General features: G+C 38.6%; 1 protein-coding gene across 2 annotated transcripts in view; it reads left to right on the top strand.

The window, feature by feature from the left end:
• Positions 1-6425: 6425 nt before the first annotated feature.
• The window catches only part of znf385d (zinc finger protein 385D), a 101754-nt gene continuing 82281 nt past the window's right edge, over positions 6426-25898 (top strand). For both annotated transcript variants that reach the window (XM_041988787.1, XM_041988786.1), the window contains exons 1-2: positions 6426-6658; positions 21245-21387. In XM_041988787.1, the coding sequence (XP_041844721.1) occupies positions 6634-6658; positions 21245-21387 (168 nt within the window). In that variant the 5' untranslated portion in view covers positions 6426-6633. The remainder of the gene's footprint in view (positions 6659-21244; positions 21388-25898) is intronic.

Here is a 25898-nt window from a genome sequence, read left to right as displayed (position 1 = left end):
GTTGTGTTTTACGTTTTTTGGTTCTTCTTCGTTTTTCCAGTTGTTGCTGTGTTTCTTCTTCTTCGTTTTGTTAGATCATGCGAGATTTCTGGCTCGAGGGAATAGATTGTAGATCGGTTGCAGGACAGCATCATTATGTGTGTGTTGTTTTTTGCTGAGATTATCAGAGCACACCACACCACACAGTACGATCAAAACTCTTAAATGCCTGATTTTTTTTCTTCATGTGTGAGGCCTTGAACAGATAAAAAAAAAATCTCTTCAGATTTAAAAAATCCTTATGTGTTTACCAAGATTCAGGAAGATTCAGAGAATTTCACCTGGTGGTTTTTAAATGATCCTACCCAAAGAGCCAGAAAAATTCAACATTTTACCTTTTCAAGAAATTAATAACTCATCACATAATGTAATTAGTCTTTTCTTATCTATAAGGAGTGTGATTGTAATTGATCGAGCCTCATCCACTCTGGTCTACAGCAGCTCGGGCTGTGCAGTTCCATAAATCATGCTTTGCAGTTTGTTCTTCATTGTCAAAAAGCAAAAAGTTTTATGCATTGCTCACATTTTCCCCACAAATGACCGGTGAATTTTATTAGCTGAAATGGCACATTTCAACTTTGACTTGTTGTTTGGTCTTTCATGACACCCTGCAATGGCCGTCCTGGACTACAGGTGCAAAGGGAAACACTGCTGTCAAGATGTGTGATGACCAAACAATTTCACCTGGTCTTTCAGCTCAGAGCCACTCCCACCCCACTTTTTTTTAGCCTTCTGTCCACTATTTTATATGCGAAGTGAAAAACGAATTACTTTTTTAATCAATTATGAATTCAATTCAATTCAATGTCTTCATTGTCATTAAAAATGCCAGTCCTTGAAGGTGCTGAATGTGCAAAAAAAAAACAAAAAAAAAAACAAAAAACAAACAACATAACAAAAATAAAGTGAAAAGATAAGAAAAATAAATAAATACAAGAATAAAAACAGATAAAAACATCACACACACAACATTAACATCCTACAGATATGTATGTGATCAGTGCCTGTTTATTGCTCTGGCATAAAAACTGTACTTCAGTCTGCTAGTCGTTGCTTTTAAGGACCTGAACCGTCTGCCTGAAGGCAGCAGTTCTACAATCGAATGTCCTGGATGCGATGGGTCCAAGAGGATTATTCAAGCTTTCCTGAGACAACGAGAGCTATACAGATCTTCCAGGGACGGTAGACGGCAGCCAGTGATCTTCTATGGGTCCTAAACAGCTGCCTCACAAGCAGTAGTTAATTAAATATTAAAAATTAAGAGAAAGGAAGTATTTAAGTTGTTCTTTCTTTTAATCAAAATGTAATTTAGCATCATGGGTATATATGTGCAGAGATCTATAAACTTTTTGTTAGATAGATAGATAGATAGATAGATAGATAGATAGATAGATAGATAGATAAAAAAAAAAATGTTTATTCAGTTATTTCCTCCCATTAAAAACTATAACAAAAGGCAGAAAAAGTTACTCCAAAACTTTTATTTGATAACTGAGTGTTGAACCTCTTTCCATTTGAAATTAAATAATTTACGTAGACAAGGGAAAGACTAAACAAGAGGTAAAAAATATATTAACGCAGTTCATTTGAAAACAACAACAAAACCTCCAGATAAATGGTTAAATAAAACAATCCAAATATAAAACTAAATAAATTAATTTCAGGATGTAGTTGTTCAACATATAAACAAACAAAAATAACAGATAGATATATACATGAAATATGTAATAAGATTAAAAACAATTAGCCTCGACCATCAGCTCCAAGAAACACCATCAGGCTCCAAAGACAAACATTTCCTTTGTCAGAGCTGGAGAGAATCCCCATGCTTACTCATAAACACCAAACAGCTTGGGTCTGGCAGCTGCAGGAGGATCTCAGGAAGCATCACAAGTTCCCAGAGCACATTACAGAAATATCACTCAGACCAGACAGGATCTTCACCTCTGAGGCAAAAAAAAACATGCCATCATGCTGGAATATGAAGTGCCCTGAAGAGATCATTGAGGAAGCTAATGAGAGGAAAAGGGTTAGGTAGTGGGAACTGGTGACGTTTAGGAGAAGAGGCTGGAAGACCTTCTATAAGTCAATAGACGTAGGGTGCAGAGGCTTTGCAGGACTCTCATTCTGCAGATCCTTTGTTTAGGTGGGTGTTACAGGACTGGCCTAGAGAGAGGTCATTCAATGTGTGAGCAAAGCTGCAGAGAAAGCCATGAAAGTTCTTTGGATTAAAAGTGTTATTCCATTGGTTGCTGCTGGGAGGGAAACTGGGACTAGATCAACCCCGGCTGGGATACCTGGATGAGTGTCTGATGTTGTTAGACCCAAACCACCCTGATAACTCCAGGACACATCCCTGACAGTGCATCTTGTTTACACTACATGAAACAATAACTAGTGGAAACTGGGGCATGAAAAATAAAATTGCAAAAATGTCCAAATTCTGAGAATTTAAAGAAATGCTGTTTTTTGTTTTTCTTTTTCTGCAGAGGTTGGGTGCACAGAAATTGAAAGCAGTTTATGAGAGTTCATGGACCATGACCATGAAATAAAAGCTGCTCAGTGAAGGAAGTCTGATAAAATCCATCTTTTTACTGGATGAAGGATGAAAACACGTTGATTTACCTACAAGGGCTTTTAGATAAAAGAGGTAAACTGTGTCATCCAGCCTGATTGAGTGAACTGCAGTGTTGTGTACCAAAGGAATCACCAGTAATAAACCTCATGATGGGCAGGGTTCAGAAGGAGGATGCATGTCCATAAATCACAACCATTGTCTTCTGAGAAAAGTGATTTTATTTCTGTAGATAATGTAATTTTTCCAATTTTGCACACAAGATTATTTATGTGGGTTTTGAATATAAATTTTTAATCAATCCAGATGCTTAGATATTTATAATCGCTTTAATCAAAGACTGTTTGTTTGTTTGAGGTGGAAATATCAAGAGGATCACAGTTTCTCTCCAACCCTCATGGAAAAAACCAAAACAAAACATTGATTTAGTCATTATCAGGCTCTAGTATTATTTCGTAATCCATCAAAAAAGTACCACACAGTATCCAAGGGTTGTTTCAAGTGAGGGAACGCAAATATGGTTTAGGAGGATGATATATAATAAAAATAACCCAGTAAGAACAAATGAAAAATGTCATTATCCTACGATCCATGAAGTTGATTTTCTGGAATTTGTGTGATACATTGAATATTGATATATAATCACGCTGTTTCAATATATATATATATATATAAATATAAAAGAGAGTAGGCCTTTAAAAGTTTTCTCTGCCTACCATTTTTTTTTATACCACAAGGATTTAAAGTTATCTTTTTGTTATGAACCTGCAATTTCTTCTTTTCTTTCTTTCTTTCTTTTTTTTTTTAACTTTGTTTTCTTTTATTATATTCTAAATTCAAACCTAATTAATGAACTAAACAAAATAAGTTTTTTACCTCTTTGGTTTAATTTCCTCACTTAATTAAAAACTACACTTAAAGGGGCAATAAGCTAAATGGTTTTAGCGCGAAGTTTGCTGTTGTCCGCTGCCTGTAGACCAAAACAAAGTGCAAAATGAGCCACACCTCCCTCTTCCTCTTCCCCCCACCCGCCTTGTTCGCAAATGAACGTGCAAACACACTCAGCAAAACAATATCATTTTGTGAAACATGTCGAAGTAACTTAAAATGTTTATGTTGTTACTTACAGTGCAGGAGAAGAGCTAGCTCCGAGTCAAGTTGTGCGTGAGGGTGTGTGATGCCATGTTATACTCCAGGTGAAATTACCCCTCTAGTTCTTCACACTTTAATTCCTCCACTCTAGAAATGAGCCATTTCCACTTATTGCCACTTTAATATTTAACATCAAGCCAGATGTTTATTACTTTTAGAATTTTTATACCTACATTCAGTTAAGAGAAGGTGTGACTGTGTGTGAAAGAGTTTTATTTTAATATGCATGAGTTATTTTTATCTTTTAAGTACTTTGTGTTGCCTTCGGCATGAAAAGTGCTTTATAAATAAAGTTTGATTTGATTTATTTATATTTCTGATGTGTAAAGACTTTTTTTTATATGTGTAACTTTTTATGCTGTTATACCTTGATGCCTTGTAAATACTATTTGTGTTTGTTTTTATCTTGTCTTTGTTTTAGCACCCCCATCCCAAGGCAAATTCTTTGTATGTGCAAATTTACTTGGCAATAAAGTCTTATTTTGATTCCACACTGACAACACACCTGCAGAGCTAATTTGCAAATTCAGGAGGAAAGAAGTACAAAGAGAAAGAAGGTCGTGATGAGGAATGTAGTGACTGGCATTTATCCACTCAGCAGCTGTCTATGTAAGTTTCCGTTTATTTTATTTCCGTTTATTAATAGTATGTGGTGATTCACCTCTTTACCGCCACCCACTGTGATAATACACAACAGAAAAAATGCAAGTTACACAAAAGAAGGAACAGAGGTTGCTGGCTACCTCTACCTGCCACAACCCTTCACATGTGTCTTCACTAACAAATGAAAGTGAAAAGCTTTGAGTTTGAATGTGTTGTATTGCTGTATTTATGATAACTGTGTCAAAGAGGGATTTCTGTCACTGGCTTTGGACTGACAATAAAATTGATCTAATCTATTCTAGGTAGTTTCTAAAACAATTACAAACATTGGTGTTAAATCCAAAATTATGAGTATTGAGTACATGATCTATAGCAGGATCACCAACTCCGGACCTCTCGGGACGGTGTCCTGCAGGTTTTGATGTTTCTCAGCTGCAACACATTTGACTCAGACTAATGGATCATTAAGGGTGCATTCACATCAGGATAATCCACTAGACTCAGTCCGACTGGAGACTTGGGTTAATATGGGGGTGCAACATTTCATTCTCAAGTGAAACAGACCTTTTAAATAACCTGTTCAACTCTTGGCCAGAGGCAGCACTGCACCAAAATCTGATTCCTATTAGAAACAAATTCTTCCACATCTGACCACGAGCTATTTCTCCCGTGTAGACCCGCCTATCGCCACACATGCACGTATGTTTTGGTTTTGTTTACCCATAATGCCGTGCGCTGAATCCACAATGCATATTGTTTTATAGTCTGCTTTCTGTATTTGGTCCAATTGAAACAGACCAAGACTTGCGTTTATAGGCGTTCCGATTCTGCTCCTTTCTTACAAAATTCTATAAAATTTCGTAATATTGTCAGAATTTGTTTGCGCATTTAACACACCCCAAATGAAGATGACTCAAATTCAAATCAAAAAGCTGGTGTGAATGCACCCTAAGAGGCTGGTGCAGAGCTTGACAAGCTGTTGGAGAACCATTTAATTTACAGCAGGAAAACATCTAAAACCTGCAGAACCTGGTTCATGAGCTTCGGAGTTAGTGATCCCTGGTCTATAGTGGCAAATGTTTTTGACAGCGCCCCAAAAATCTTTTTTAAACTTGAGGATGATCTGATATAACTTTCAATCTTTTTGACAGTCTTGTGAAAATTACATGTAATATTAAATCTTGAAGCTTTTTATCCTTTGGCAAAAAAAAATAAAGTTTCTTTGTGTGGCTATTTACACTCCTCTTATTTATAAGAGGAACATTAATTAGGCTTGTTCAAACATTTACATGCTGCTCTATAATAGGAGCCACTGCCCTTGAAAAACAGTAAAATTCTTTTCATTTTTTTGGTCCAGACCATGTGGTGGCAGGCAAGGCTGAAAAATAACAGGTAAAGCAAACCAAAATGGTAAATTTTGAGCTACAAGGGCAAACCAACGAGCCGAGAGATGTTTAAAGGCTTCACAGACCGAGCAACTGTTGATTGACCTTTCTACTCTTTTAAACTGGTAGTGCTGCTTTAGCATCCAAAAGTTGCACTTCTGAAATACCTGATCTGGGAGATGCTTTCTCAAAACTTTTGATACATAAGATCACGTTGCCCCATATTTATTCAGGTAAACAGACGAAGGAAAAAAGATGCAAAACGAGAACAAGAATATGTGAATTAAGAAAAAGAAAGATAGAAACGCGAACAGTGCAAATAAATGAAAAAGAAAAAGAAGAGAAAAAAGCACGCTGGGGATGGAAGAAGATCAAATAAAGGAGTGACAGCGGAGAAAACCAAGAAGTGAGAGAGACAAGGAGAGGCTCGGTTGACACATAAAACAAAGATGAGACAAGTAGAAAGTGACAGAGAGAAAAGACATTTGTGGAGACGAGGCTGCTGCTGGAAAATGTAGATAGACACCTCGGAGAGTGAAAAGAAAGAGGCGAAGGGAATCGGCGTGTGGAGGGGCCAGGGAGGAGGGGGGAGGAGGAGGGAGGAGGGGAAGAGCTAAAGCGGAGGGGAGGGGACGAAAGAGGCAAGGAGGACCAGTACGAGGAGAGCCAGAGAGGCAGATACGGAGCTCCTCAGACAGCAGCGGCGTGCACAGCGCAGCATGCAGACTGGTCATTGACGCTGCTGTTGGACTAAACACACATGCACAGACACACACACCCCTGAGGAGTGTATGAGACATGCATAGGCTGCCCATGGACGCACACGCACTGGCAGGGCACCAGAGAGGAAATACAGCAAACCCCCGAGCTTGAGGAGCTATGGAGAGCAGCAGCATGTTCTTTGGTGAGTGTGTTTGTGTTAAATGTCTGCTTGTATATTGTTTACATCCATCATCGTATCCCCAGGTGTGTGTCTGTCCAAAGTCATTCCTGTGTGTGGGTTGTAGATACTAAAAGCATGGGCAGTAGAACTGGTTTCCATTAGAGAAAAAGAGCGTGAAGTTGCTCACCTAGGAGACCTCTTGTTTCTTTCCCCCTTTTTTTTGTATGTGTGTGTGTGTGTGTGTGTGTGTTCGCTGCATGTGCTTTATCACAGTCAAATTCTGAGATAAGTGCACATTATGCTCTCTTCTAAATGTAAATGTGATCCAGCTGGACAGTTGCTTGTTGTGGAACCTTAAAAATATGGATTGGTGCTGTGGTTGCTCACTAAGAGCTTCTTAATGTAGAATGAACCTGCTCCTCAGGTAAACTTTGCAGTGCTTGGGTTGATTTAAGTAAACAGGCTTTGGATTTGTCTTTAGCTATTCAACCAACCCACTGTCTGCAGGAATCCAAATAAAGTCAGACTGTTCAGAGAAACGTTATATTAAAAGTAGGATATTGAAAAAAAAACTGTAGGTAGGCCCTTTCCAATGGTTTTTTTGGAACACTCTGGAGGAGGCTCTGGAAGACTTAATGTGTGTGCAGCTTTTAGTCAAGAGCTCTTCTCACGGCTGGCTTACATCGGAGGAATAATTACACACAGATCTGGAGTTCTGAGGGGGTGATTTGTTAAATGAAAGGCTCTTTTTTATTTATTTATATATGTATATCCCAGGGATTAAAGTGATCTAAAGTAACAGGGATTTTCTCTTGCTTTGCCATGCGCAGAGGAGGAGGTTGGGGAGAGAAAAGGAAAAGAGGGCTGGGAGCATATAAATGAATAAGCTGTCAGGTTCAGAGACAGCTTCAGCTCTTTGAGATCCACTGCCAATGTCGCTCAGGTGTGAAACTGCTGGAAAGCAAAAAGAAAATGAAGGTGGTGCCGGTGTGTTTGGATGGATGGGTTTGGAGCATAGGGCCCGTTTAACCCAACACGATGAGAAGTGAAAGAGGAAAAGCTCTCTGGCCTTCAACCACAAAACACTTCAGATAGGTTTCTATAGCCGGTGATGCCTGTTTTTTCTGCATTTTTGTCTGACAAAGTACTAAAACCTGTCTTATCTCCACCACTTGGCTCAAAACAAAACAAAAGGATGGTAAAGGTCACCATCTGTGTACAGGATGTGCATCATTTTTGCATTTACGAATGCAGTCCTGAGTGCACAAATGCACTGCAGGGGGGGGGAGAGAAAGATGCTATCCCTTAAAAGATTCATAACAGCGTTTGTTCACCAGCTCTGAATAGCTGCTGTTTTAAGAGGAACATGTTTTCTGTTCAAGTGATTTATATCGAGCGATTTATCCGAGTCTGTGAAACAGAACACCAGGGTCAGAGAAAATGAAAAAGCAGATCAAACAGAAATTTTCGCCTTTCATACATCAAAATCCAGGCAGTCAATGAACTGTGACTGAGCAGCTTAATAGATGTTAAGTGTGTCCTGCAATCATGTAAGCTATTAGTGGCGTTGAGGTAAAGTAATCTATCTACTGTGTTTCCCAAACGCTGTTGTTGTTTTTGTGTGTGTGTGTGTGTGTGATTTATAAAATTGAACATCATATGGCAGAGCGCATGAGAAGGGATCGTTGGAGCCAATTCATAAATGGCTGTGTTTATTAGTAAGCTGCACCAATGATTGTAGCGACAACTAGTGTATGCTAATGTGAAGGGGATAGCGACAAGCAAAATGTATGCTAGAGAGGTTCATTACATTTCCAAAGAATTCAGAGTTTATCCTGTTAAGGTTAATTGGAAAATCAGTGAAAGTGTAGCTTTCAGAGTGTTTTAAAGCCACCCTTTGTACTCACGTTGTTCATTTTAATAGGGGTGAAATGATTTTACCCCCCCAGCTTGAAGCAAAGTACTGATCTCCCAGCATGTTATGGGTCAACAAATACAATCAGCAACTCCATGAAAATTAATCACATCTGGAACATCATCAGCATATGAAAGAGATCCAGTGGAATTCAGATTTATCTAATAATTGGATTTGTATTTGCTGAGGGAAATGGATGGCGGTGCAAAAGCAATCTTTTTATTATGAGCCTCTTTGGACTCTCATCCTCTCTGGACAGATCTTATCTGAGGAGCCGCCAGGTTCAGGACAGCAAGAGGAGGCAGAAGGTTGAGGAGAGCAACCCAAGATGATTAATTATTAATGCCACTCGGCGTCCTCCAGACATCATTTTTACTCTCCCTCCCCTCTCTCAACATACTGCCGCAGGAGGAAAAATCGCTGGAGCCCAAATACATGGATCCTTCAGGAAGGGCAACACAGAGGACGGTCAGAGTCTGAGGCACAGGGCGATACAGTGGCCAAACACACTCTGTCCACTGATGCTGTATGCAATGCATCGTTAAACACAGCCTTGATAGATAGATAGATAGATAGATAGATAGATAGATAGATAGATAGATAGATAGATAGATAGATAGATAGATAGATAGATAGATAGATAGATAGATAGATTCCTTTATTGTCATTCAACATAACATCATAGATGTTTTGGCATGTTTTGGCATAGATCTGTTGGCAGTTGGGTAGAAGCTATCATGGAGCCTCACCGTTCTGCATGGCAGGCTGCAATATCTTCTTCCTGAGGGTAGGAGAGAGAACAGTCCATGAGAGGGGTGAGTGGGATCCCTGGTGATTCTTATTGCCCTCGACAGGCAGCGTTGCCTCGCCAGGTCCCCAACGGGTGGCAGTGTGACCCCAATGATTTTTTCATCTGACCTCACCACTCTCCCCAGTGCCTTCCTATCTGAGGCACTGCTGCTCTCATGCCACAGAGAGATACTGCTGGTTAGCACACTCTCAATGGTGCCTCTATAGAAGGTGGTGAGGATTGATGGGCTGAGGTGTGCTCTCTTTAGCCTCTGCAGGAAGTGCAGTCGCTGATGAGCCTTTTTTACACTGGAGGAGACGTGCAGCGACCAGGTGAGGTTGTCAGCTATGTGGACCCCCAGGAACTTGGTGTGTGTTAAGATCTCTACAGCAGTGTCCTTGATGTAGAGCGGGGTGTGCACGGGCCGTTTCCTCCTGAAGTCGATCACCAGTTCTTTGGTTTTCTCTACATTCAGGAGCAGGTTGTTACTGCTACACCAGTCTACAAAAAGTTTCACCTCCTCTCTGTAGTGCTTCTCCTCGCTCTCCTGGATGAGACCCACCACTGTTGTGTGATCCGCATACTTGATGATGTGGTTTGTGTCGTACTTAGCACAACAATCGTGGGTCATCAGGGTGAACAGTAGGGGGCTGAGAACACACCCCTGTGGAGAGCCTGTGCTCAGCGTGATGGTGTCTTACCTATTATTCCCTCACCGTACAAATTGAGGCCTGTCTGTTAAGAAGTCCAGTGTCCAATTTTGCAGGGAAGTGTTCAGTCCACGTGGACCCAGTTTGTTGATCAGATGCTGTGGGATGATGGTATTAAAGGCTGAGCTAAAATCCACAAACAGCATTCGAACCATTGTGTTTTTATTTTCAAGGTATTCCAGGGACAGGTGGAGTGCAGTGGATATGGCATCTTCAGTGGAGCGGTTTGGGTGATATGCAAATTGAAGTGGGTTGAGTGAAGAGGGTAAGATGGAGGTGATGTGACCTTTGACCAGCCTTTCGAAGCACTTCATAATTATGGGTGTTAGGGCTACTGGGCAATAGTCATTCAAAGTTGTTACTGTGGGTTTTTTCGGAACCGGGATGATTGCAGAGGCTTTATAGTAGGAAGGCACAACAGCTTGACGCAGGGAGATGTTGAATATGTCTGTAAGGACATCCGTCAGTTGTTCTGCACACTCCTTGAGCACTCGGCCTGGTATCTGATCGGGACCAGCAGATTTTCCTGGTTTGATCCTCCTTAGAGTCCGGCTGGATCAAGACACAGTACCTGTTCCTCATGATGTGGAGTGGCCTTCACTGCAGGTGTATTATTAAGTGCCTCAAACCGTCCAAAATAATTATTGAGTTCATTCAGGAAGGGGATGTTCTCATCACAGGGTTGGGGAGGGATCTTGTAGTCCATAACAGATTTGATTCCCTGCCACAGTCTCCTACTATCCCTGTGGTCCTGAAAATGATCTTGGATTTTATGACCGTGGGCCCTTTTAGCAAGTCTGACTGCTTTGTTCAGCCTGGCTCTTGCTATTCTGAGAGCATCTGTGTCTCCAGATTTAAAAGCAGAGTCTCTTTGTCTCAGCAGGGCTCGCACCTCTGTAGTCATCCACGGTTTCTCATTTGCCCTTACTGTAATGCATTTTGTTTCACGGACATCCTCCATACATTTTTGAATGTAGCTCGAAACAGTCACAGCATACTCCTCAAAATCAACCTCCTGGTCTTTGGTGGCAGGACGAGAATAGATAACCAACGTCCAGGGGAGTAAATCTTTTATTAATTTATTTACTTTCGAGAAGTCAGATTTTGTCTCAGTTCTACAACATGATATGACAGGCAAATCAGGCAAAAGGCATCTCTAAAAGTCCAATTTTTAATGTATGTTAGCTAGTTCATGCTTTGATTCATTAGCATCATGTTTAAGCGAAAGCTGGACTATATTATGTTGCCTTTGGAGTTGTGACACAAGAAATGCTGACGGATGCAAATGCAATATTCACTCGCCTTTAAACTTAGCTTTAATTTCCACCAGTGCCTGAGGGTTATGTGCTTCTTTAGCTGTTATATGTCCTCTAACTAACTGCAGACATTGCCTGGCTGCGGGTAATTGTGGACGTAGTGCAGAGTTGGTTTAAAACTTCCTGTTGAGGATTAAAAATTATGCTGCTGAGACTGCAGGTAAGGAAAATCTGAACACTAACGTAGCAAAACCAAAACAATGCAACTAAAAGTTGTTAAGATGTGAGGGCCACATTCACTTAAATTTGACCCACTGTGGACTATTTTTGTCCTGAATGATGCATTTTTATTATGTTTATGTTATCACATGTTCTGATACTACTGAGTCTCATGGACATTGTGTAAAAAATCACACATTTTACCACCCATCTTGATTTTTCTGGCAGGTAAATCAGGCTGTGATCGTATCCAAAATATTTCATTTGAACAACTGAAATTAGTTGAGCCACAGAAAAAAAAGCCCCATTCACAGCTTTCTGTGCAGCCTAAAACGCGTTATGTACAAATCTGTGGTTATAATTTGCATAGACAAACATTTAACAGCCCCAGCCACTTATAAATCTTCCATTTTAGCCATCGCATACTTGTGTCTGTGCTTGGATGGGAAGCTGACAGTAAGCAGTCTCAGCTACAAAACTCCACTCACTGTGTAAACAGATCAGCTCTGGAGAGGTTGCTTGTTTGCAAGCTAACAGTCTGACATACAACTAGGCTTCCTTTTCCATTGACCTTTCAGTGTTCAATTTGTTTGGCTTTGTCTGTCCTTGATTACCTTCATTTTAATCAACTGAATAAATATACCTGACAGAAAACTAAACTGCAAGACAGTCTGAAGACAAAACTCCTGAGCTGCTCAGGCAGTCACGTACCCATTTAATGATTGTGAACTGCAGACCTTTTGAGACAAAACCGCTCTCTTAAGTGACTCTCAATGCAAAGTAGATGACGCTGTCAGCTGCAGAGACGCAGTCCACCTGGTGGAGTCAGGATTTATAAGATGTCAGCATAACCCAAATATTAACATTTATAGCCTAAAACGCTTTCAGCAGTGACAGTTCTTTACAAACTGCTAATCTTTTGTGCCATTTGTATTTATTTGCAAAAGCGTCCAAAACGGACATTTTCTGCCTGAGAGCTGGAGCACTGCGAGGTCAGTTTGGTGCTCAGGTTTCAGGGTTAAAGTTCAATTTATCAGCCAGGGACTGGTTTTCCTGTTCAGCCTTTATATTCTGCCCCTCTGCTCGTGGTGACAGATGTTCAAGCTTAAGAGACCTGTTGGAATGTGCTCATGTGTTTGAGCATGTTGGTTGAATTGTGATTGTTGTTACCTTTCATACTAGAGGACAATGAACACATGCATTTAACTCTTTCCCTCTTGAACAGCCTGACACTGTTGGAGATTAAAGGGTTAGATGTTAAGCACTACTTCATACTTCAAATATGTAACCTTCCACTTTATACTGATCTGACAGCTGTAGTTTAGTTGCTGCTCTTTTTTTTTAAGTCATAGAAGCAGCATAGCTCTACATTTTCTGTGTGTGAAACAATGTCAGTTCATCACTGCACTCCAGACTAAAACAGTTAAATAATTATGGAATAGCATGGTATGATGTCTGACATAAATATTCATTGTCCAAAGAGGATGAATTCCTCAGACTTGTCCTTGTTTAGGTTGACATTCATGATTTGGAGTGTGAGAAGTGTATATATTTTAGCTCAGGCATTCATTCTCTTCTGTTTAATGCTAATTAGTAAATGTTGACCAAAAAAATTATATGTAAAGGTACAAATATGGTAGATAACAAATTACACATCAGCATGTTAAGATGCTGATGCAAACATACTTGAAGGGATCATTTTAAGGAACTAATTTGTTGTGTTGGCAACATGATTTTTAATATCCAGTACTGAGAACATGATGTACAAATTCATTCTACCGCATTTGTTACATCACAAGTCCTGCAGAGAATGGAATAGATTCACTAAGGCTTTGTGCTTGGTCCAACTTCCATTTTGGTGTTGTTACAATCCTTGAATGAAGTAAAGGCTCAAAAAGAGAAATTATAACACATCAGACCATCACCAAGCAGCAACGTTTCAAAAGAACTTTAACATGACCAAAATCATAAGAGAAAAGGTAGCCCTGGCCAGAAAAAAACGAAAGATGTGAGCAGACTGCAAAACAGCCAGGTGATTGGTTGTAGGATCTGGACTGCACCTTAGCCTAAAATCCAAAACTAACCTAAAGAACCAAAACTGAGAATGGGACTACCAGAGTTCCTTTGTCTGAACAGTAAAAAAAAAAAAAAAAATCATTATATCCGCTTTTTATCCTGACTGGCAAATGAGTTTTATCTCGTGTTTTGTCTCTGTGCCAGTGGTGCTGATTGAGCCCAATTCTGAGCTCTGCCAGTTAGAAGTGGAGCTTCATCATGTAGAGACAGAAAACTAGTTTAAACCACAAAACGTAAAAAAACAAACAAAACCAAAAGTATAAAAAAGGCCTGCATCACCACAAAGCCAGACTACAAATATAAAAACAAACTCCCGGACGAGCCCCCAAATATGCTATGATCCCTGAATGAAAAAAGGCTCAAATAATGGAACCACACATCTAAGACCACCACAAAGCAGCAACTTTTCAAAAGAACTTTAATAATACTAGAATCATGAGGGAGAAGGTAGCCCTGACCAAAAAGATGGGAGCTAATTGCAAATCTGCCACACAATGGGTCGTAGGACCTGGGCTGCTCCCCTGGCTCTAAAATCCAAAGCTAACCCAAAGAACCAAAACCAAAAACAAGAATACAAGTGACTCCCAACTCAACTCATAAACAACTAAAATAAAAAGAAGTTGCATCAGTGCAATGCCGACGTTGATGGTAGCTGCCAGGACACTGCAGGAGGAAGCAGACACCAGGTTATAATAAAAAAGAAATGAGAACACTCCGGTTTCACCGTCAGAATTTAATACCCAGGAACAACAGTAACTTAACGCATGTTGACTTTATATTTATGGGAGTTTTCTTCACTAATTTAAATGAATCCTGGTGACTTATTTACTGAGCATTGTTTACCAAGCAATCTAATGACGATTATGCCCTTATTTACCGGCCGAGAAAGCCTGTAATGTGTACTCAATGTGGCTCAAATTGGGTGAAGGATGTACAGGTATTGTGCAACCCTGGCAGTCAGAAGATGTGTTCAGGGAGAAATTCTCCATACAATTGTTTTAAAAACCAGAAGATCAGACTGAATCCCACATTCTTCATGACTGACTGATGGGAATCTAGAAGGATCTGGAATATCTGACTAAGCAAAGTTATGCAAATACCTGCTATTCTAAACTTTTTTGCAGGTCTTTCTTTTTTTTCTGTCGTTTTGTTTTTGTTTGTTTTGCTTCATCAACAGATGCGATTTCAGTAACTTTTCACCTGTTTTGTCTGCATGTGCAGAGGACTGCAGCACTATTCAATGTGAGCATGCAGTGAGGCAGTGCAGGTTTATATTCACATTCATTCTGTTTTTTGGAATAATAAAAGTTTATGGAGATATCTGTATGTATGGTGAAAACTGAATGCTATATGTCCAAAAGATTTTCCTATTTTATTGTTTTTAGTTATAGAAATGCTTCCTTTATCTTGTGTATTAATCAGTTGTGACCTTTGAAAATAGAAACAAATTTAAATGTAGTCAAATTAAGGAATGAAGTCTTATGATAGTTGTTGAGTTTTTTTTTACTTTTCTCCATCTGAGCTAAACAGTTTATTTTAAATATTTTAACTGAACAAGTAATGCATGCGTGGCTTTTTGAAGAAACAAGCACCGTGTTTGTGTTTTGTAAGTTACAGGCTTATCAATATGTCCACTTAATGTTAATTTTATACTGATTTGCTCTGCTTTTTGATGGACTTACTTGGTCATTTAAGAAATATCCTACAGACCTGGACATTATTTCTAATGAGCAACTATGTGACCATTTGCTCATCTTAGTAAATTTCTGCCTCTGCATTCAATTAGATTGAATGTTTTAACATAAAAATGCATTCAGAAGGAATATATTACATATTTTAATCTCTACACAAACTAACAATTTTTCAAACTCTTATTTGAAATGATAAAACACACTCAAAAGGCATTTTTTTTAAATAAAAAAAGGATCATACTTATTTGTGGGGGGATGTGACAGTATTGGCATGTCAGTGATATTAGCTTATAAAGGCCTTAAATTTAAACATCTTCAAATCAGCAGAAATCCTGTAATGTGAATCTTTAGTTTATAATTATCACTGTAAATATGAAAAAAAAAATCTACATTTTATATGGCAAGCTGTTTCTTGTTTTGCCCAGTGTGTGCACACATTTGAATTGCATTATACTGTATATATTTGCATCAGCCAGCCATCATTATAAGTCTTGCCATAATAATATGTTAATTCTCCCAGAGAGCGCGCTTGATATTCTCTGAAATCAGGTGGAAAAAATATGCTCCCAAGTTGCTGTTTGCATCAGCAATCGACCATAAGAAATATGAAATACTGGTGTAAAGATTCCCATTTGTTCTGCTCATATACCTCCACTGTGACAGAAGAATAACAAGACTATATTTTGATTTCTTGTTCACTGGTGGAACAAATCGGCTACGTGTGATGTTGCAGAGTAGGCAAAAATCCCAGACCTCAGCCATGGTGACATGTCAGATTTCATCTTCTATCAATCAGCAAACCAAACATGACCCTATCCAACAAATTCACATTTCAGTGTGTCCCTCTCCATCTCGCTGCAGACCCACTCTGCACATCAGCCCGGGTGTGTTTGAACGGGCTGTTTTGACTGAGCACGTCGCGCTGATGAATGGTGGATTTGGCTCGGAGCAAGGTGAGGCGAGCCTGAGGGCTGACGTCAGGCCGGCATGTCGAGCGATGGCATGGTTGGATGATCCCTGCAGAAGGACATGCTTTGTTGAAGTTGGGAGTGGGACGTGCCTCCACATGAGAGACGGCATGTGTTCTTTTTCCAACAGATGGCAGCGCTCCGGCGACTGGAGAGAGAAGACAGAAGATGGAGTGAGAGAAAGGGGGAGGACAGTTTGTGGTTTCTCCTACTTCTCTGCTTGACTTTATGACTTTTGCTTTTTATTTACCCCTAACCACTGCCTGGGGACTGAAACGTGGCAAACCTTGTTTTTATTTGTCTCCAGACGGCGGTTTGATGCTGTATTTGCCAGCGCTTTGGAGCCTGCTGCTTCAGAGTTCCACTGTTGTTACGTGTGCAGTGATTTTTTTAAAGAAAGAAAAAAATCATCCCTCTGTTTCTCATTATAGCTTTGTGAAATCGCCTTTTAATTCCTAATGTTTTGGATGGCTGTGACAGTTTTTTCTGCCATTTTTTTTGTCTTGGTCCTGCTCTGTTGAAATCAGCCCTGTCCTGTTTCCAACTGGTGGTTAGGAAAGCGCTCGCTGGCGTGGTGTTCTCACATGACAATAAAAGTGGAGTATTTACTTTTGTTTTTCCTAGAGATGTGTGGGCCAAGCCTCTCTTGCCATTGAATCATCTTATAAGAAAAGCTGCACTGCTTGCTGCAGCCTTTCCACATCACCCACTTGTAGAGACAATTGTAGAAAAGAGCATCTGTTTTTAGAGCGACAAATTTCACAGAAGCATTTCAGCGTTCACCTGTATAACTTAATCTTATTAGACAGTAAAACCTGAATTTTGTACATTTACAAGCCTTACACTACTGAATATCTGAAATAATCCTTGATATATTTGGAGAAAATCCTTATGATAGCAATAATTTGTGGAATTTTTAGCTTGAATGCAATTGTAGAATGTGAACTTGCTCATTGTGCATAAATAAATGTTAAATGTCTGTTAAGAGAAAAAACGTCACATTTCCATACATGTGAAAAAGAGAGTATGCCATCTTCACATTACAGGGCTTTACATTCAGGCATAATGAAGATAATTTGGTAAAATAAAATTTGCAAAGCAACATAAACAGTTATGAATCAAGTCAAATAAAATTTTATTTATAAAACAATTTTCATACAAAGAAGCATAAAGTGCTTTACATACAAAAACAACCATTTTTGCTAATTAAAAACACAAACCTTACAGATGAGCACCGTAGTAGTGGAACAAGGCCTTGCTGAAAGTTTTTTTTTTTTTTTAAAGTTCAGAGGAACTCAGGGTCTGCGAGGGGTCGTCTTTTAAAAGCAGGTCAGATAAATAAGAAGCCCCAAGATCATTAAGACATTTAAAAACTAATAAAAGAACCCTAAAATTAATGCTTAAAATCAATGATTTTTGGTTGTTTTGCAGCCACAAGTCCTGGACACCAAAGCCATTTAAGCCCTGTTTCCACCAAGAGCTCCAGTACACGACAACATGGCACACATTTTTGCTTTTCCATGAGCAAGAACTGGGAAGGTGGCGAGATTATCTGATCTGAACCTTGTCTCTTCTTGTTATAAACATGCCACAGGCCAAGAAATAAGAAGACAAGCTGCTAGACTTCCATCATTTTCTTCCTTTGTTTCTGTATCACATTCTTTTTTGTTATAATTCAAGCAAGACGCCGCCATGACATCACGCTATTATGCAGCTGACACATCTATCGCTATCTGGTTTGGTAAGGGTATTGTTGGCTGTGGAAATAGAACAGAGATCAGGGTTTGCTGAACCGAACTGCTCTGTCCCAAGCTGGACCTTTGGATGAAAACAGGGCTTTAGTCAACCACAAACTCCTCTGTATACCAAAATATTCTACAACCAAATGTGAGGCCATTTGTCTGACAGCTAAATTGATTCATGCAACAGAACAATGATCCAAACACAACTGCAAATCTCCAATAGAATGACTGAAAAAAAAAGAAGAGAGAACCAATATGTTGCAGTGGTCCAGTCAATAAACATCCCCTTATTGTGGGATGTTCAGGGAGCTGTATATAAACAGCTGCCTATAAAGCAATGTAGGACAAAGGAGTGAATTTAAAACTCCTCCATAATGATAGAAAATATTGATAAGGTCACACAGAAAACTACTTCTTCACATTGTTGCTGTAAGATGCTGGGTTGTACAAGCTGCTGAATCATGGGATGTACTCTGTGTTTTACAAACTGCTTCTGCATTTTGGTTTAGTTTTTATGTGTCACGTTACGTCTGAGGTCATTTTTAGCTACTTTATGACCTGATAAATATCAAGTGATTTTTTTTTATTACAAATAAGAAAATCTTGACATATCAAAGATGGAATTTTATTTCCTTTTTCACATAACTGAACAAAAAATAATAATAAAAAAAACATCTTTTTACATATATTTTTTTCAATGCAGGTTTAGTGTATGTGATCAAACTCAAATTGGTTTATTTTATTTAATTTGTCAAAGATGTGTGCACAACAACATTTTTTTCATAGCAGAGGAGATTTATTGTACAATATTTAGCTGTTTGCTGTGGTGGACATGTGCTACTCTGTTAGATATGATCAGACAAACGCAACCTGACACTCCACTAGCCAACTCCAACCTCACAACATACACATTTACATACTTCCTTGGGTGTTTCATTACTTTATATGAATATAAAGAGAAAACCACTTTGTGTTTGGGTGATGTAGGGAGAAGAATATAACTGTCTTTGCACTGTTGATCACATTACTGTCCTATTTTAGCATCAAAAAAAGAAAAAAAAACTTATATTCACACGTTTTTAGACTATCAGGGAGCATGTTCCATTCCAGTGGCCTCAAATGAAAGGACAGATTGTGCAAAGGCTGGGCTCCTTGGAGAGCTTCTTCACTGAATGTTTGCCCTTTAAGCTCTGCTCATATGCTCTGAGCAGTGTTTTACAAATCCCTGCAGAGGTGGAGGTGCAGTTTGTGAACTTAAAACACTAAACATCAAGCACAAAATTAGATTCTCAACATTTAGAAACTCATTGAAGTGTTGTGTGTTTTCAGAAACACCATAAACACCTTGCCAGTCAGTGTGTTTCTAATAGTAAATTTATAACCCATCTTCTTTATATATTCAGTCAAATGATCAAATTCTGTCTGTACCATCAAAGTTTAGCACTAAATCAAATTAGTATAAAATGTAGTAGTTCCACCAATATTTCCACCCTTACATATTTTTAAAAGTATACTGGCAGGTCTGCGATTGCTTCTTTCCTGTCTGCCGTGTGCTTTGTGTAACGAAGTTACTGCAGGAGGCTTTAAAACACCTTTTAATACACAAAGATGACAAAGATACGCTTTAAGATAGATAGATAGATAGATAGATAGATAGATAGATAGATAGATAGATAGATAGATAGATAGATAGATAAGATAGATAGATAAGATAGATAGATAGAGGAAGGGGAAATTAAGTTGTCCTAGCAGTCAAGTATAGTATACAAAATACATTTAAAAAAAGCAAAATAAGATGAAGTAGATAAGTAGAAAACAGAATAGTTACATTTAAGTAATAATAGTAAAAGTGAACAAGGATACATAACTGCAATGTGTGTGCAAAAGGTGACAGAGTTAGACCAGGTGTGTAATTGTGGCTCTGACAGAGGTAGAGAAGTTAAGGTCCAAAGGTTCAAATCTGTTTCTGTGCTTTTTTAATTTGCCAAAATGAAAGAAACTTCTGCCCCTAATAGTGATGAGGACATAATTGTCTTTACACTATTCTTTTTTACATTGGTGAAATAATTTACTTTGCATAGTTTTAGAGAAAGGGGAAAAAATATTCAAAAGTGACACTGATTTTAAGTTGCTGCTATGGGAAATACTCATTGGCTCAGTAGGATGAACAATAACTCTTACTTGTGAATGGACCGAGGTCTCATCCACTGACTCAGGTAATGTCATTTCCTGTTTTAGGTGTAAACCGCTCTCATCAAAGCCCTGAATAAAAAAGCATGTTTAGGTTTCCTTGAGCTCTTTTTGTTACTTCCTATGACAACAATACAAAACACTGAAATTTACTTTCATCTCATATCTTCTTTTTTAATATTGAGAGAGGAAGGCAGACAAATGTGTTTTAAAGAATTTTTACCATCTGTATCTAGTCCAGATGTTGTGTGGCTTTTCATCTGGACCTGGTCTAAGGTGGTCTGTGTTGCAAGGGAAAAAAGAAAAGCCACACAACATCTGGACTAAATAGAGATAAGATAAAGTCTTTAAAGTACAGTTGGTGATTTATTTTTTTTTAACTTAAAAATTAACCAGAATAAATGCTGTTTTTTTTTTAAACTAGATTTGATCTTAAATGCTCAATAACTTACTGAACAGAATATTAAAATTTCTTTCTTAATATACTTACCCACTTTTGTGTTCCTTGTAAAACATGTAATAATCGTAATAATAATAATCAGCAGTAAAATCTGTAAAAGTGACCTTGAAAAGTCCTATGTTATTGAAGTTTTCAAATAAATTATTAAAAGAAAAACCCTCAAAACCATTAAAAAAATGTCTCTTTGAATGGTGGAAATTCCCCCAAGGCTATGAGATTCAAGGTTATTCCAGCTGTAAAACATTAAAACCCCTCAAACTGGAGTTTCAGGGGATTTCCATGCTATCAGAATCTACTTCCCAAACCACAAAAAGTTGTTTTTACTAGTGGCACTAATTTAACTTGAATCCATTTGCATTATGAGCCCTGCATGTAAGGAACGTCTTGTCTTGGCCGCCTCACTGGAAGAGATGTCAAATAATTGAAATGAGGGCTAATAACATGAGGGGAAATTGTGATAACCATCACACAGGCTTAAGAAACATTCACTGAGGGTTCATTTGGATGCAAACTGGAAGATCTTGGCTGGAGCGCCTTCCCCTGCTGCTGTCTGCCGTTCAACATGTTGCCTTTGCTCTCCCCCCCTACAGGTAACACATGTCAAAATGGCCTCATGCCTGCCCTGGTGCGCCCAACCCTGCCTGCTGTCCAAACCTCACTAGGCATGAAGCAATTTCTCCCGATTCCATTGGATTCAGCCTCTGCGGTCAGCCTCTTCCCAGGATTCAACACTGTGAGTCTCATGCTCATCTCTTTGTGCGTCCAGTGATGCACTCACTGGTTTTCAGATGCTGTTGACTCTTTCTAAGGTCACATTGATGGACTCCTGCTGTGGTATGAACAGGAGAAATGACTGGTTTTGCTTTTATTTTCTTGACATTGAAAAATATTGCCTCTCTTCATGAACTGGTTATATGTCTGAAATCTACACACTTGTCATTGTCTTTGTTAAATCAGTAATTACTACTTCAAGACTACAATTAGGAGCGTTAGCTACAATGAGGGCTGACGTTCGTGATTATGCCCCTGTATTTTTATCATTATATTGACATGATTGAAATATCTGATTATGAGAAGTCTTTTAAAGCTGCATGAATGCTGTGAATATAATTGGAGGGAATGTTTTTCATGGCTCTGTCACATGTCACATTGAAATACAAAAATACATTCACTGGCCACTTCATCAGGTCCATTATGCTAGTACCAGGTTTGACCTCTTTTTTTTGTTGGGGCTGCTTTAATTCTTGGTGTCCTAGGTTCAACAGATGTTGGAAACAGCTCCTCAAAGATTTTGCTTCGTAGCCTCAGTTTCCTGTTCTTAGCTGGCAGGAGGCACCCGGTGTGGTCTTCTGCTGCTGTAGCCCATCTGCTTCAAGGTTGGACATGTTGTGTGTTCAGAGATGGTATTATGGTATTATGCATACCTTGGTTGGAACCAGTGGGTACTTGAGTTACTACTGTCCTCTGAAAAACAACAAGACATTCTGGTCCAGACAACTGCTGCTCACTGGATATTTTCTCTTCTTCAGACCATTCTCTGTAAACCCTAGAGATGGTTGTGTGTGAAAATCCCAGTAGATCAGCACTTTCTGGAATACTTAGACCAGCAAAATCCCCTTTCTGCCCCATTCTCATACTCAGTTTGCATTTAAGTTAGTCATCTTGACCATGACAGCATGACTAAATGCACTGAGTTGCTGCCATGTGATTGGCTGGTTAGATATTTGTGATAATAAGCAATTGGACAAGTGTAACTCAAAAAGTGGCCTGTAGTTATATAATTTGTTATGCAGACATTAAGACAGAAACTAGCTGATTGATTTATTTATTTAATCTGTTACAATTTTAGGATATATTTCTGTTAAGAATACCACTTGTTTTTTTCTTTTTATTAATATGGTAACCTGCAATAACATGATTTTAATGCTGACAGTTTGCCTACTCCGCTATTATCTCCTGTTGACAACTCTATGTTCACTCATTAACTGAGAGCAGGTTATTATTATTGTATATATATTTTTTGGGAGGAATTTGCATGCAAAGCACATATCTCCTTATTCATATTGACATCTATTCACATCTGAAACTGAAAGTAGTTTATCAAAGAAATACTTTTAATCTAGCTACGGATCCACATATATTGCACAATAACACTGTCAAAATTATGACAAATAGTTCTGGTGCTCTGAGTGTCTCTTTAGAATGAGCAGCGTTCCAGTCTGACCTTCTTTTAAGACTTCTTAGAAAGACAATGGTAGCTTTTACCAAAACATGTCCATGGTGCTGTTTATAGAATAATGAAAGTTAAATCTGGAGCCAGAGAAGGTTCGGCTGCAGTAATTTTGTAAAGCATTGCAAATAAAGAAGCAAAGCTGACATTTACATGTCTGCCCAAAGATTTACACCACAATTTTTAAGAATATGTCAGAGAATTTTTATTTGGTAATTTTTGTATAGGGGAAAAAAAGATTTTAGACTACACATCAGCTGATCAATCAGATGTTTCCCTTCTGTGGATTTAAATAGTAAACCTCATTCTGAGCTCTTCATTTAAACTACTCTTCTCTGCATACCATTGCCCCTCAAACCACAAGCTGCTTTAAAACCCAACTCAACCCAAACTTTTCAAACTCTATCTTACTTAATGTCATATTTTCTTAACTGATGCTGCTCTCGTCTGTTCTCTTTGGTTTTTCCTCTGCTGCTCTTGCAACCACGATCATCTCATGTTTGCAAATAATAGAGCAGGGAGGTCTCAAAACAGACCCAAACAGCCAAGTATAAACCACAGTGCATTACTTCTACGGTTTTATTCCTAATACTTGTATATTTGACTGAAGTGCTCCTAACTGAACAATAAGTAACTGCTGTAATCATGAGAATCTTTTCTGTTGACAGGTAGCTGGTCAGCTAAGCATACAAAAGGAAGAGACTATTTAGAAACTTCCCAGAAATGATCAAGACATTACAATAGACTTTCCTAACAAAATGGCTACAAGCAGCAGTAGCTTCAACTTTGTGCATTTTCTATCATTTTGTCACATTCCAAATTTGTGGTTGTCCATGAGTGCTGGCTACATCTACAATCCCAACAACACAAAACAACAACAAAAACCTCTTATATCAAGGCCATCTCTTCCAAAATGTTTACATGATCCCCTGAATGCAATAATTTAATCCCTGCTGCAACACACCGGATTCAAATTAAATGGCTCTCTGACAAGCTCTTAACAAGTCTGCTAATGAGCCATTAGTTTGAATCTGGTGTGTTGCAGCAGGTAGATGTCTAATGCCTGCAGGATAGTGGGCCTTGAGGACCAGGGTTGGGGACTTCTGATCTATTGAAACTGATTTTGCAATTGTAATATCTAACGCCAAACACTTTGAGTCTGCTGGGGACCAACATGACCAAATGCATATAAATACTTGGACTTGGACATGCTTTTGCTTGTCACTTGTGCACATTTGCTACTCCTGTCTTACTTTCATTTGCTGTTCATTGCACAACACCTTAACTGACTTGCCAAATGGTTAAGGTAAAAGGGTGTCATTCTGGCACTGCCCAGAGTGTGAAAAAACCTAAAACATCAATAAAAAGTTACAAACTTAAACATAAATATTCATGAATTTGTCGTGACTTTAGGTGATATTATGCTAACTTACAGGCTCTTAAATTGAGTTAGGAATATTTAAGGATATATTTGCATGTTTGAAAGTTCGCAAGATATATGCATTTTTCTAATGCAGTGCTCTGATGTCCCCTTTGGTCTGTACTGCTTTGTTTTGTGAGCCACCTCTTACGACGGCTAATTCTGTATCCATCTTGCATCCTCTCCCTCTCTAAAGAGGATGAGGATGCAATATTAGATATTAATTATTAGATTCCCTCTCTTTTCTTCTTTTTCCGTGATAATATACGGTTACGTTTTTTTTTTTTTTTTTTTGCTGAATCCATCATGGTGTGCATTAAAAAATGGCCACTGCGTTGATATCCAGTTGCTAGTGTGTAAAGTAAAACTGAACTGTAATGTGATGCTCCAGGCTGGAACACAAAGTTGCAAAGTGTGGTTTCACAAACTGGGCAATGACAGCTCCAGGAATGTACACAATGAATGTCACTGTGCCTTCAAAACGGGTCAGAAACACATTTTTAATGTCACAAAATCATTTTTGTGCTACTTGAAGAATGCCCCCCTCATGGGCGCGGTCTGATTTAAATGGTCAGCTGATTGTTCTAATCCGTTCGAGGCATGCCACACTAACCGGTAGGCAGGCATCATACAAAGGTGTTTCATGATGTCTTTAAGAAAAGCCAGAAAATCCTAATTTACATGTAACGTGTTTCAGATGGGATTAGTGTCTCCTGTGGAAGATAATCTTGGTTTTAGCTGTGGACTGTGTAGACTTTCCTGCACAAAGAAAAGTATGCCACTATACCCACAAAGCTCATTATGACTATTTTCATGGAGTGTTTATTTTATTGAGTTGTTTTTACTCATCAGGCAAAAGTGCAGTTTTGTTAAATAAAATGTAAAAAATATTTTTTTCACAGTTACTAAATGGTTTAAATCTAGTTTTATTTTAATTTAAGATTATTAGACACCCTAAAAGAATACATTTTCTCTTTTTTTTGTTTTTATTTTTCAGTTGAAATCAGCAGATTAATCAGTAATTAAAATGTTTTAAATGTCTGAATATATCTGTGGTTAGATTTGGGCAAAATAATCTGTGATCTCTTCCAGGCCTGCTTTGCTCTCGCTGTATTTTTATCTGTTATGTATTTCTCTCGGAGGTCATTTTCTTTTAAAATGGTGTTGCAGTAAATGGTATGAACATTGCCATGAAATGCGTCTGCACAGACCTCATCAGATTCATGACTGCTGAGGAGCTGCCTTTTAAATGGAGCACTCACCCAATGTGCACTTACAGTGCAGGGACGCGTCGTATGGATCTATTGATTTTCTTCTTCTTCTTTTTTTTTTAAAAAAAAGTAGAAAGTAATTATGGGGAAATATGTGCCCTCTTATGGCTCGAAATCAGTGAGGTCATCAAAAAAATGTGATGACTCCTGGAAAAAATGAAAACCCTGACAGATAAAACCCTAAAACAATTTCTTTTTTATAGTCTTCTTTTAAATTAGGAGGATAGTTCAATTTTAAATCTTCTGGAAAAAAAGGCTGAAATGTGGAGCGCAGCTGGTAAAAAGTGAGAAGAAATACGCACGTTGGAGGTGGGGGGTGGGGG

This window comes from Melanotaenia boesemani, chromosome 6 (assembly GCF_017639745.1).
Source record: "Melanotaenia boesemani isolate fMelBoe1 chromosome 6, fMelBoe1.pri, whole genome shotgun sequence".
NCBI classification, from domain to species: domain Eukaryota; kingdom Metazoa; phylum Chordata; class Actinopteri; order Atheriniformes; family Melanotaeniidae; genus Melanotaenia; species Melanotaenia boesemani.
This window is presented reverse-complemented; position numbering and strand designations above follow the sequence as displayed.